Genomic DNA, 13902 nt, shown 5'->3' with positions numbered 1-13902 from the left:
TATTATCTAAATTTTTCATGAACCCTTCTTTGTACCTCATTTGTGTTTATTTCACAGAAATGTTTTAGCTGGTTATTAGAAACACATACTTTATTGGTTTTGGTTTATCAGCTAGTGAGGTGGTGCGGGGATATTTTTTTTTAATTTTTACTAGCAAAAAAATTAAGGAAAATCTACAACAGGGACACCTGCAAAAAAAAAAACACACACACACACACACACACAATGGGTTCTGGCCTTCCCCTACCCTACTGAAGCCTGTGCCAAGTTTCCCTCACTTCCTGTCTCATAAAAGGATTGTCAGCGGGGCAGGAAGTGATGTGGCGTACACATGATCGAAAATTCCAACAAGAAAAAAAAAATAGATTTGTTTCCCGACGGAATTTTGTCTCAAACGTGTCTTGCATACACACAGTCACACCAAATTCTAACCGTCAAGAACGCGATGAGGTCCAACACTACGACAAGACGAATACAATTAAAGTTCAATGCTTCCGAGGATGCATCGACTTGATTCCGAGCATACGTATGATTTTTCTCCGGCGGAATTGCATACAGATGATCGGGATTTCCGACAAGAACTTATCCCATCGGGCAATTTGAGAACCAGCTCTCAAATTTTTTTTAGCAGAAATTCCAAAAGAAAAGTTCCATGGGAGCCTACACACGGTCGGAATTTCCGACCAAAAGCTCACATCAGACTTTTCTTGTCGGAATTTCTGATCATGTGTATGCGGCATGAGGGGAAATCTCTCCAGATAAACTTTAAAAAAAAGGTGCAGGCTCCAGAGCCGTCATTACAATCCTGGCTACTCTACCTAGACTTGTACTGGCCAATAACAAGCATGCAGACCGTCCAGACTTGGTAATCTGAACTCACGCATTCTTGTTCCTGGTCAGTGACCCGCTAGGCAGCGAAGTGAGGTTTATGATGAAGATGATGGCCTCAGAGCCTGCAGATTTAGAAATAATTCAGTAATGTTGGTTTTTGTTCACTGCTTCTTCCTATTAGCTGATCAATGCACCAGATTCTCCACCCTTTGATGTCACCAGAGTCTGGGCAAAAATTTCTCACATTTTGACTGCCCCAGATACCTTTATAAAACCTTTCCATACACCCAACACAACATGGAGGGGCTCAGTGAATGTGGTGGTGAAGGTTTGGAGATGTCGGATTGGGTCACACAATTTATAAAAGGAGATGCGCCCGGCCTCATAATCCAGATCAATCCTGACTCTGTTACTGGAGACATTGCTAGTCAATTGGATCTCTTTCCTGTCATGGATCACCAAGTACTGATCACCCCACAATCTCTCTAAACCCCAAGACTTCTTATTACATCCAATCCAAGACTGGACTCCTCTCCTGCCTATACTGGGATAACAAATCCCAACTTTCCAGTACTCGGACCCCGAGATATCCACTTCCCAGCAATGTTGCCCTGAGGAGAAACTCTGACTGCTCATCACCTGAGGACACTGAAATCTCTCTGGAGTTTCTGGAAAGTTCTGATACGATGAGGAGGATATAGTTTTCCCGTCATCGAATATATGTAGAGTATTACCAGCTGTGCTCACATCCAGTAATATGTCTGTAACCCCCGACAACCCCAATGTTGGCTGTACAGCCCCAATAACTGGTCCTATATGCTCGTTGTGTGAGCGTTGTATAGTGGAAGTGAGTTTTAGGCGTTTTTTGATTTGTTCAGCATTGATGTGAACTTCTCCGCTTGTAGTAGTATTATGTGAATAGACATGTGTATCTATACATATATTTACCCCAGACATGATATCAGATAAACCTGTGTGTAATGTGCATGAGATCCCCACCACATCCAGATTCCATCCATTATGGAGGAATTTATCATGTCTCTCTCTGTCATCATCATCTTCATCCTCAGTATCACACAAGTCACCTGTGACCGATTCATTTAGGACAGCCAGTGGATCCGTCAGGTTACACAGCTCCTCAATGTCCCCCATCTTCCTGGACAGATCCTGCTCCTTTATTTCCAGCTGTTGGATCATATCAGACAGTGATAGAGAGAGCCGCTCTGCCTGCCCGGAGATCTCACTCAGGACTCTCTTCTCCAGGTCTTCCAGACGTCTCCTGAGGTCTCTGAGCAGGACAGCGACTCTCTCCGTTTCATCATCTGCTTTTCCTTGTACTTTCCTCCTGTGTTCCTGCAGAGTCTGGACTCTTTTCTTTGTCTCCTCTCTCTCATTCATCAGTTTCTGCAGAACATTTCCCAATTTATTCTTCTTCATCTCAGAGGCCTCATCCAGAGTCTCCACCTGGTGTCCCCGATGTTCTCCATCCAGCCTGCAGGACACACAGATACAGGTGGAGTCCTCAGTGCAGTAATATTCCAGGATCTTCTTATGGACGGAGCATTTCCTGTTCTCCAGGGAAGTGGTGAGGTCACATAAGACGTGTTCTGGTGACTTGCTGTGGACTCTGAGGTGATTGTCACAAAGAGAAGCCTCACAATGCAGACAGGATTTCACAGCAGGTACAGGAGTGTGAATACAGTAAGTGCAGAGGAACCCGGACGACTCCTGATCTGGCTGAGCAGACGGGAAATTTTCAGCTATGTTACGCAGTGTAATGTTCCTGTGCAGTGCAGGACGATCCTGGAACGCTTTTCTGCATTCAGGACAGGAATAACCTCCAGACTCCTCCTGTGTATCCAACACACGACCAATACAGTCCTGGCAGAAGTTGTGTCCACATATCAGGGTTACAGGATTTGTATAAATGTTCAGGCAGACGGAACATTCCAGCTCCTTCCTCAGATCAGCTGACTCCATCACTGAAAGCAGAAGAGAAAAGAAAGTGAAATTCTCTGTCACCAATTAAAGATGAGTGCCAGACAAAGTGTAAAGTGTGTCAGATTGCAATGCGTTACGTCCAATGAGGTGCATGTCATGTCAAGGACTCTGTTATTTACAACAGTTTTATTGAGTGCCAAAAGTACAGATATCGGTACACTCCCAATGCTTTGACAGATGTGGTCTTCTCAAAAAGCAACCGTTCTGTTTACCCTTCCCCTCTACAGTACATTCATAGAAGGCTTTGCATTTTGTTAATGGGTTCACATAATACAAAGCACTCTGCGAAGGAGGAGGAGGGTAGGTGAAGGTTGAATGCATTTCTGCCATAGCTCCCAACTGTCCATGATTTTGAGGGACTGTCCCTGATTGGAGCAATGTCCCTCATTTGTGTCTGATGTATATACAATTCACAATCAAAAAAAGTGTTTCCCAGCACTGAACCTTTCATCTGATTTCTAAATTATTGCATTTGTGAATTCCAAAAATCATAGTAGTGGTAAAAACAAACAAAAAATACAAACACACACACTTGTGGGCTTAACCAATCTTGTTTCTTGTACAATTCCCCTTTAAAGGGGGGGTGGAAAGGTGTGTCCTATGCCTACATACTTTTGTTAATAGGTGTCCCTCGTTCCCATCTCAAAATGTTTGGAGGTGCGATTTCTGCAGATGTGGAAGTGAAGGCTAGAAAGTTCAATTTCAGAGCGCCAAAAGTATAGCCATAGCTATTCTCCCAGTGCTCAGGGAAAAAAATAAAGCGCAGAAGGCATAAGTCCTGTAAGGCTAGAGTTCCCCCATAATATCAATGCATTGTAAGGCTTGCTAGAGTTCCCCCATAATATCAATGCATTGTAAGGCTTGCTAGAGTTCCCCCATAATATGAATGCATTGTAAGGTTTGCTAGAGTTCCCCCATAATATCAAGTAGAAACAAGGTTTTAGCTGGTCACACAGAAAATAGACTGCTATGTTTTACACACGTTGTATAATCGTGACGTACTGTATTACTTGTATAACCCAATTACTTGAATACGATTGGCTGAGCCAAGGGCGTTTCTTTTCTTGTATGTTTTGATTAGGTGTAGTGCGGACGAAAAATAAAGTCTAGTTTTGGATTCACCATATTGCTGTGTGTGTCCTGACTCGCCGATGCATCAGAGAGCTCCATACATCCAGAAGTTCTAAAAGCCTGGGTCCAGTTGAACCACCAACCTTACAAGTCCAAGAGGTGGTGTGCACTTCTTTGGACTAACCCATAGTAATCTAACACATTTTAGAAAGTGGCTTAGATTCTGGATTTAACAAAGACGACAAACTGTACATCAACAATTCCAAATATATATGTAAATGGCCGCTTGGTATGCTGCGTCTATCACTGCCAAGTGGTTTGGCACTTCCGTTTATGTATCTCATATACAATAAATGTTATACAATTTTAATAAATTTACAAAACTATGTTTACTTTGGGGGCGAAGCATAATCCATTCCAAAGCACCTTGCATATCAAATCGACCCCCCCATAGAAGTAAATGGAAACAAAGATCATTAGTTTCACATGGTCTTCCATTGCATGCAATACTGCATGTGACCAGAGGTAGGGGGGGGGCATCAGAGAGACTTGGAATTACTCGGAAACCAATGGTTAGATTCACATAGATTGGCCTAAAATTAGGACGGCCTAGCCCACTTTTTGTAGGCTACACCGCAGAAAATTATTTAGGTTAGAAGTGATTCTCAAACCACTTACCTTCAAATTTTCGGCGGCGTAGCCTAAAACGAGCGGGCGTAAGTGCGTCTAATTCAAATGACTGGGAGGGGGGCGTGTATTATTGAAATGAGGCTTGACCTCAAATTTTTTGAAGTTTTTTTTACACTGCGCATGCGCCGGGCGACTACATTTTCCAGTGCGGCCAAGTAGGCCGTACGGGCCTATTGATTTTGACGCGTACGTAAACAACGTAAATCCCGATTCGCGGACGACTTGCGCAATGTAAAAAATTCGAACCTCGCGGCGAATCTATCTGTAGATAAGCTGGCCTAACTCTTTGTGAATCTACCTACAAGTATTTCTGAGCTGCTCCAAACAGCTCTGAATGCCCCCCCTGCACCTCTGGCCAAATGCAGTACTGCACACCACAGAGGCTTGAATCCTGCTCATTTTTCGAGACACTCACAAGCTGAGTCAGGATTTAATAAATAAAACATTTGCACATATTGCGAAATGCTCGTTAGCTACGTTACTCGCAATCAGAGGTTCCACTGTACAGGGAGGATTCCTTGCAATAAGCTCTCCATCTGCGGAACATAAAAAGGGCATTTTTTAACCCCTTCCCGACCGCCGCATGTACATATACGTCGGCAGAATGGCACGTACAGGCACATTGGGGTACCTGTACGTCCCTGCCTTTCCGCGGGTCGGATCGGGACCCCCCACGCGACACAGTCGGGTTCCCGCGGGGAGCGATCCGGGACGACGGCGCGGCTGTTTATAGCCGCTCAGTCGCGATCGCTCCCCGGAGCTGAAGAACGGGGAGAGTCGTATGTAAACACGGCTTCCCCGTGCTTCACTGTGGCGGCGTATCGATCGAGTGATCCCTTTTATCAGGGAGACTCGATCGATGATGTCAGTCCTACAGCCACACCCCCCTACAGTTGTAAACACACACTAGGTGAACCCTAAATGTTACAGCGCCCCCTGTGTTTAACTCCCAAACTGCAACTGTCATTTTCACAATAAAGAATGCAATTTAAATGCATTTTTTGCTGTGAAAATGACAATGGTCCCAAAAATGTGTCAACATTGTCCGAAGTGTCCGCCATAATGTCGCAGTCACAAAACAAAAAAAACAAAAAAAAACAAAAAAAACGCTGATCGCCGCCATTAGTAGTAAAAAAATTAAAATGCAATAAAACTATCCCCTATTTTGTAAACGCTATACATTTTGCGCAAACCAACCGATAAACGATTATTGCGATTTTTTTTTTACAAAAATGGGTAGAAGAATACGTATCGGCCTAAACTGAGGGAAAAAAAATTGTTTATATATGTTTTTGGGGGATATTTATTATAGCAAAAAGTAAAAAATATTGCATTTTTTTCAAAATTGTCGCTCTATTTTTGTTTATAGCGCAAAAAATAAAAACCGCAGAGGTGATCAAATACCACCAAAAGAAAGCTCTATTTGTGGGGAAAAAAGGACGCCAATTTTGTTTGGGAGCCACGTCGCACGACCGCGCAATGGTCTGTTAAAGCGACGCAGTCCCGAACTGTAAAAACACCTTGGGTCTTTTAGGCAGCATATTGGTCCAGTCCTTAAGTGGTTAATCTGTGGAACTGTGTCAGGAATCTGTATTCCTCCTTAGTTTATTAAATGTTCAAACAATACAAAAAGTTTACCTGAGGAAATGGGAATTACCTGAAGGAATACAAGGGATCTGAATATTACTAGGTGACACAGACATGATTTGGGTGTTGTCAGTCCTGAGAGGATGATTTGTAGCACAGGAATCAGAACCAAAATCAGCCATCATCCTAAGGCTCCATGCACACTGAAGCTGATAAACTGCAGTTTATTGGCGCTTTGCCTTTTTTTTTTTAAAGCCCATAAACTGAACTCTATGTTAGCCTATTTGCCCAATGCACACCTGGGCGTTTAGGTTTTTTTTTTTTTTAAAGTGTATTTTGTGCGTGTACTCGAGAGAGGAGCCGGACTGCAGAAGTTGGGAGTAGGCAGGCCTCCCCCAGAGGCAATCTGCCACCTTTCTCCATGCCCCGGGTGGCAATGGCGGGTGCATGAGGGGGGTCCTCCCACACAGCCCACCCTACCAGCTCCGCTTTGAAGCCCAACGGGGCAGAGGGACTCCCTATAAGGGAGTGAGAGGATCTACCCCGCTCAACCAGCCCCGTTAGTCCTTCGCCTCTCTTTTTAGAGACCACGTGGTCAAAGTGCGTGCATGTTAACCCAATTTCAAGTGCGTGTAGGTGTGGTGGTTTTTGTGGGAGGGGGGTGGGCGTACTAAGCGCAGGCTTACCTCGCATAGCGCACCCACCGGGAGCCGGGCTGAGACCACCAAACTCAATTCACATGTAGCCGAGACCGGGATCCGAAGCCCTAGCTGCAGAGGTGAATGGCTTGTCAGCGCAGTGCCAATCGCGTTGAGCCACCGCAGCTCCGCTTGGGAGTTTAGTGTTAACGAGCTTTGGAGTTTATTGGCTTTTTTCTGAACGCCCGAAATTTGCGTTGAGTGAAGTTTTTTGGCGGTAAAACACGCTAAAAAATGCAAAACACCGAAAAACGCTGGTGCCAGCTTTTAATCCGTTGGAAAAAAAAAACTACACTGAAAAAACGCTGATTAACCACTTCAATACCGGGCCTATTCTGGCACTTCTCTCCTACATGTACAAATCATCATTCTTTTGCTAAAAAATTCCGCAGACATTACATTATATATGTTTTTTTTTTAGCAGACACCCTAGGGAATAAAACGACGGTCATTGCAACTTTTTATCTTGCAGGGTATTTGCGCAAACATCTTTCAAACGCCTTTTTTTTGGAAAAAAATAGTTTCATGAATAAAAAAAAAAACAACAAAAAAAAAAAAACAGTAAAGTTAGCCCAATTTTTAGTAAAATATGAAATATTATGTTACACCGAGTAAATAGATACCTAACATGTCACACTTTAAAATTGCGCACACTCATGGAATGGCGCCAAACTTCGGTACTTAAAAATCTTCATAGGCAACGCTTTGAAACTTTTTACAGGTCACCAGTTTAGATTTACAGAGGAGATCTAGTGCTAGAATTGTTGCTGGCACTCTAACACACACGGCGATACCTCACATATGTGGTTTAAGTAGCGTTTACATATGTGTCGGCGGGACTTGCGTGTGTGTTTGCTTCTGCGCGCGAGCCACCGGGGACAGGGGCGTTTTAATTTTTTTTTATTTCACTTTATTTTATTTTTTTCACTTTTATTCCTATTACAAGGAATGTAAACATCCCTTGTAATGGAATTAGTGTGACAGGTCCTCTTTATGGACAGATGCGGGGTCAAAAAGACCCCACATCTCTCCTCCAGGCTGGAAAGAGATCGGTGAATTTTTTTTTACGATCTCATGATTAGTGTTGCTTACTAGCAGCAATCGCGGCATTGTTTACTTACAGGTACCGTCGTAGGCCGGGCGCGATGCGATGACGTCACGCCCGGCCTCCGACGGTCATAGAGATGACTGGTGACCATCTGGTCACCAGTCATCGCTATTCTTCCTAGCCTGCGCCGGACGATTCTTTCTACGGGCCCCCAATGGCACGGGAGAGCCTAGAGAAGGACCGGCGGGAGGGGGGGGGGGGGGGATGTCCCCTCCCGCCACCTATAAGAACAATCAAGCGGCAGAACCGCCACTATGATTGTTCTTATGTTGCACAGAATCGCCGGCACTTACGAATATATCTGAATGATGCCTCTAGCTGCAGGCATCATTCAGATATCCCCCCACAAAGCCCAGGACGTCATATGACGTCCACCCAGGATGGGAGATCCCATCTGTGGATGTCAAATGACTATGGGCGGGTATTGAAGTGGTTAAAGCTATTGCAAAAATGCTAAAAAAAACGTTGAAAGGCTCCCTGCAAAGCAACAGCATTTTTATAGCTTTTATCAGCTTCAGTGTGCATGGAGCCCTACAGTTGATTAGAGGGTCCTGGGTTCCAGATCAGCATGGGCTTGAGGTGAAACCAATTAATAACTTGTGGGAACTGTGAATTGAGGTGGCCTTTCATTTGCTTAAACCACTCAAGACCCGGACCATTATGCAAGTTAAGGACCTTGCCCCTTTTTTGCGATTCGGCACTGCGTCACTTTAACTGACAATTGCACAGTCGCGCAAAGTGGCTCCAAAACAGAATTGGCGTCCTTTCCCCCCCCCACAAATTGGGATTTCTTTTGGTGGCATTTGATCACCTCTGGTTTTTATTGTTTGCGCTATGAACAAAAAAAAATGGCGGACACTTGACACATTTTTGGGACCATTGTCATTTTCACAGCGAAAGGGGCTATAAAAATGCACGGAATACTGTGAAAATGACAATGGCAGTGAAGGGGTTAACCAATACGTGGTGCTAAAGGGTTAAGTGTGCCCTAAGGGAGCAATTCTTACTGTAGGGGTGTGTGGCTGTATGTGTGACGTCACCGATTGTTCCCTATATCAGGGAACAGACGATCGGTGTCACTGCCACAGAGAAGAACAGGGAAGGTTTGTTTACACTCACCTCTCCCTGTTCTTCAGCTCCTGTGACCCGATCACAGGACACCGGCGGCGATCGGGTCCGCGGTCACGGAGCTTTGGACCAGGTCACACGCGCGACCCATGGCTGGGCTATTAAAGGTGATGTACAGGTACATGCCTGTGCCATTCTGCTGACGTATATGTGCAGGAGGCGGTCCTTAAGTGGTTAAGCGATGTTGTTATTGCCCCAGCAGCTATAGATCCACCCATTTTTAACCACTTGCTTACTGGGCACATAAACCCCCTTCGTTCCCAGGCGAGAATTCAGCTTCCGGCACTGCGTCGCTTTAACTGACATTTGCGCGGTCGTGCGACATGGCTCTTAAACAAAATTGGCGTCCTTTTTTTCCCCAAAAATAGAGCTTTCTTTTGGTGGTATTTGATCACCTCTGCGTTTTTTTTTTTTGTGCTATAAACAAAAAAAAGCGACAATTTAAAAATATATATATATATATATATATATATATATATATATATATATATATATATATATATATATATATATATATATATATATTTTACTTGTTGCTATAAAAAATATCCCATTTTTTTTAAAAAAAATATCTCAGTTAAGGCCTATACGTATTTTGACGTATTTTTGTAAAAAAAAATAAAATCGCAATAAGCGTTTGCGCAAAAATTATAGCGCCTACAAAATGGGGAACAGAATTATGTTTTTTTTTTTTTTACTAGTAATGGCGGCGATCTGCGATTTTTATTGGGACTGCGATATTGCGGCGGACGTATCGGACACTTTTGACACAAATTTGAGGCCATTCACATTTATACAGCGATCAGTGCTATAAAAATGCACTAATTACTGTATAAATGTGACTGGCAGGGAAGGGGTTAACACTAGGGGGTGAGAAGGGGTTAAATGTGTATCCTGGGTGTGTTCTAACTGTGTGGGGGGAGGGGAGTGACTGGGGGAGGTGACCGATGCTGTGTCCCTATGTACAAGGGACACAGATCGGTCTCCTCTGACAGCAGGTGGAGCTCTGTGTTTACACACAGAGCTCCACGTCCCTGCTCAGTTACCGACGATTGCGTGTACCCGGCGGACATCGCGGCCGCCAGGTACACGCATCGGGTCCCCAGCGATGCACCGGGACAGTGTTTACCCGCTGCGCGCCCCCCAGAGGCGCGCGCGGGTAATGCACTTGAAATGACGTCCAAAGACGTCCAGTTGGCACCTGAGAGCCGCGCTGTTGACGTCTTTTGTCAATAGCGTGGGTCTCAAGTGGTTAAGGAGAATAGAATTGTTTCTTTCCTTACGGGCTTTTATACTTGTGGACGCTGTCAAGCGTGCAAACAGTGTAAATTCGAAATAAAAAAAAACCGTAAAGAATCTTTTTCCACCAACAAATCTTACAGGATCAAGAACCTCATTACATGTGGCACAGTAGGTGCTGGAATGCAATTGTGGCTTCCAGTATATAGGCCGAACATCAAGGTCTTTAGGAGTTCGAATTGGGGAACATGTGAATAATATTAACTACTTCCCGACCTGCCGCCGCAGTTCTACGGCGGTAGGTCTGCTCCCCTGCTCGAGAGCCCGTACAATAAACGTTGGCTCTCTTAGCGGCCACTTGGGGCGCGCGCCCCCCGCTCGTCCCTGACTCCCGTGCGGGTGCCGGCAGGCACGATCGCCGCCTAGGACCCACGATTGCTCGTTACAGAGCGAGGACCGGGAGCTGCGTGTGTCCTTTCAGGGGTTGAAATGCCATACAATGAATGAACAGCGATCAGTCATTTCCCCTAGTGAGGCCACCCCCCCCTACAGTTAGAACACACCCAGGGAACACACTTAGCCCCTTCCCTGCCAGTGGCATCTTTATAGCACTGATCGTTATAAAAATGCCAATGGTCCCAAAAAAAGTGTCCGAAGTGTCCGCTATTATGTCGCAGTACCAAAAAAAAATAAAAAAAATAAAAAGCTGATCGCCGCCATTACTAGTAAAAAAAAAAATATATATATATAATAAAAATGCCATAAAACTACCCCCTATTTTGTAAACGCTATAACTTTTGCGCAAACCAAACGTTTATTGCGATTTTTTTTTACGAAAAATATGTAGAATACGTATCGGCCTAAACTGAGGGAAAAAAAATTGTTTATATATATTTTTGGGGGATATTTATTATGGTAACAATTAAAAAATATTGCTTTTTTTCCCAAAATTTTCGCTCTATTTTTGTTTATAGCGCAAAAACTAAAAACCGCAGAGGTGATCAAATACCACCAAAAGAAAGCTCTATTTGTGGGGAAAAAAAAGGACGTCAATTTTGTTTGGGAGCCGCATCGCACAATTGTCAGTTAAAGCGACGCAGTGCCGAATCGCAAAAAGTGCTCTGGTCTTTGACCAGCAATATGGTCTGGGGCTTAAAGGGGTGTTCCAGCCATTTGTGTGTTTATTAAAAGTCAGCAGCAACAAAAAGTATAGCTGCTGGCTTTTAATAAACAGACACTTACCTGCTCCAGCGACGCGCCGGCCGGGGCTCCGCTCCTCTCCCCCCCTCCCCAGCCAGCGTCTTCATTCTCAGTGTGGGCACCCGGCCGTGACAGCTTTCAGCTTTACGGCCGGGCACCCACTGCGCATGCGCGAGCGCCGTGTAATTGGCCAGGAGATCGCCTAGGACCTGTGACGTGTCCTAGGCGATTAAGCTTAGTCGCCTACAGGAAGGAGGAAGTGGGACCGGAAGTCCCACTCCCCCCCCAAAAAAATTACATGCCAAATGTGGCATGTAAGGGGGAGAGGAGTGGGATAAGCGGAAGTTCCAAATTTGGGTGGAACTCCTCTTTAAGTGGTTAAAAGGGGTCTCCGTACACTTAGTGTCTCCAGACATTTCCAGCAGTGCCACAACAGGGATCCAAGATGTATGAAGTTCTGGGGGATTTAAAGGGTAGATGGCCATTGGAGGGGAGGTAATTATATCCGCCACATTAGAAAACGTGAATCCTATTGGATCATAGAGACTAAGGTTTTGATGCCTGATGGGCTATACTACACAACAGTCATACAACTTTCATCTTACCGACATCAGTCCTACATCCATCCGACTTTCATGAACAGGATACTACTTTGATCTGACTTTGTGATAGTCTAACTTGTCGTTTGACCAATCAAAACAATCCCAGTTTGAGATAAATGATTTTTACTGCTGCTGTAATCACATGTCGGATGTCACAAGTCAGATGGTTAGGACAAGGATCCTACTTTGATCCGACTTCAGTGATATTAAATGGGCTGAAGTAGGATCAATGTAGTACAGGGAGCAGTTTCAAAGTCGGACCGACAAGTGTCGGACCAGTTAGGACGGCTCTCATAGGGAAACATTGATTTTCACACGTCATGCTACATGAGCTCCCAAAGTCGGAGCGTTTGTCGGACAAGTGTGAACCCAGCCCAAATGTGGACTTCAAACTTAATTGTTTAACCACTTAAGGACCGGACCAATATACTGCTACATGACCCATGTAGCAGTATATTGGGCACTGCGTCGCTTTGACAATTGCGCGGTCGTGCGATGTGGCTCCCAAACAAAATTGGCGTCCTTTTTTCCCCACAAATAGAGCTTTCTTTTGGTGGTATTTGATCACCTCTGCGGTTTTTATTTTTTGCGCTATAAACAAAAATAGAGTGAAAATTTTGAAAAAAAAAATGCAATATTTTTTACTTTTTGCTGTAATAAATATCCCCCAAAAATATATATAATTTTTTTTTTTCCTCAGTTTAGGCCGATGCGATTTTTTTTTTTTTTTTTTTACCAAAAATAGGTAGAAGAAAACGTAATAAGCGTTTATCGATTGGTTTGCGCAAAATGTATAGCGTTTACAAAATAGGGGATAGTTTTATTGCATTTTTATAATTTTTTTTTTTTTTTACTACTAATGGCGGCGATCAGCGATTTTTTTTCGTGACTGCGACATTATGGGGGACACTTCGGACAATTGACACATTTTTGGGACCATTGTCATTTTCACAGCAAAAAATGCATTTAAATTGCATTGTTTTATTGTGAAAATTACAGTTGCAGTTTGGGAGTTAACCACAGGGGGCGCTGTAGGATTTAGTGTTCACCTAGTGTGTGTTTACAACTGTAGGGGGGTGTGGCTGTAGGAATGACATCATCGATCGTGTCACCCTATAAAAGGGATCACATGATCGATTCAGCCGCCATACGGCTCTCCCCGTTCTTCAGCTCCGGGGAACGATCGTGATGGAGCGGCTATAAAGTAATAGCCGCGCTGTCGTCCCGGATCGCTCCCCGAGGGAACCCGACCGCCGTATGTAGTGGGGGGGGGGGTCCCGATCAGTACCTGTACGTGCCATTCTGCCGACGTATATCTACATGCGGCGGTCGGGAAGCAGTTAATTTTGGATAAATAATTTCCTTTATTTCTTTCCCCTTCTTTGTAAAATTGTTTGACATTTTTTGCATATTTTTTGATTATATTTTTATTATATTATTTTAAAATAGGATGCAGGTGGTTGTTTCGTATAGCAGCATCAGGTGAAACATTTTAGCATTTATGTACGAATGAGTGTAATCCTTATGAAAAAAACACTCCCTTTACCTCGGTCTCCCAAAATACCAGATTACCCATCTACAAGCCGTCCAGAACACGGTGGCACGACTGGTAACAGGAAAAAAAAAAAAAAACCCTGGGAATCAATTACCCCCTCCCTGAGGTCCCTCCATTGGCTGACCGTAAAGGACCGAATCACATTCAAGGCCCACTGCCTGACGCACAAATGTGTACAAGGCATCGCCCCCC

At 44.2% G+C, this 13902-nt stretch overlaps 1 protein-coding gene across 1 annotated transcript; it reads right to left on the bottom strand.

Annotated features, from left to right (window-relative positions):
* Positions 1-701: 701 nt before the first annotated feature.
* LOC120924657 (E3 ubiquitin/ISG15 ligase TRIM25-like) lies at positions 702-2826 on the bottom strand. Its single transcript, XM_040335656.1, has one exon. The coding sequence runs from the start codon at positions 2809-2811 to the stop codon at positions 1072-1074; it is 1740 nt and encodes a 579-aa protein (XP_040191590.1). The 5' UTR covers positions 2812-2826; the 3' UTR covers positions 702-1071.
* Between the last annotated feature and the right edge of the window lie 11076 nt (positions 2827-13902).

The sequence above is a fragment of the Rana temporaria genome, chromosome 1, assembly GCF_905171775.1.
Source record: "Rana temporaria chromosome 1, aRanTem1.1, whole genome shotgun sequence".
Taxonomy (NCBI): Eukaryota; Metazoa; Chordata; class Amphibia; order Anura; family Ranidae; genus Rana; species Rana temporaria.
Note: the sequence above shows the minus strand (reverse complement) of the source record. Positions and strands in the feature narration are given on the sequence as shown.

Bases quoted from the DNA above. Each gene is read 5' to 3' on its own strand.
- LOC120924657 (XM_040335656.1), bottom strand. From the start codon at position 2,811: ATGGAGTCAGCTGATCTGAGGAAGGAGCTGGAATGTTCCGTCTGCCTG.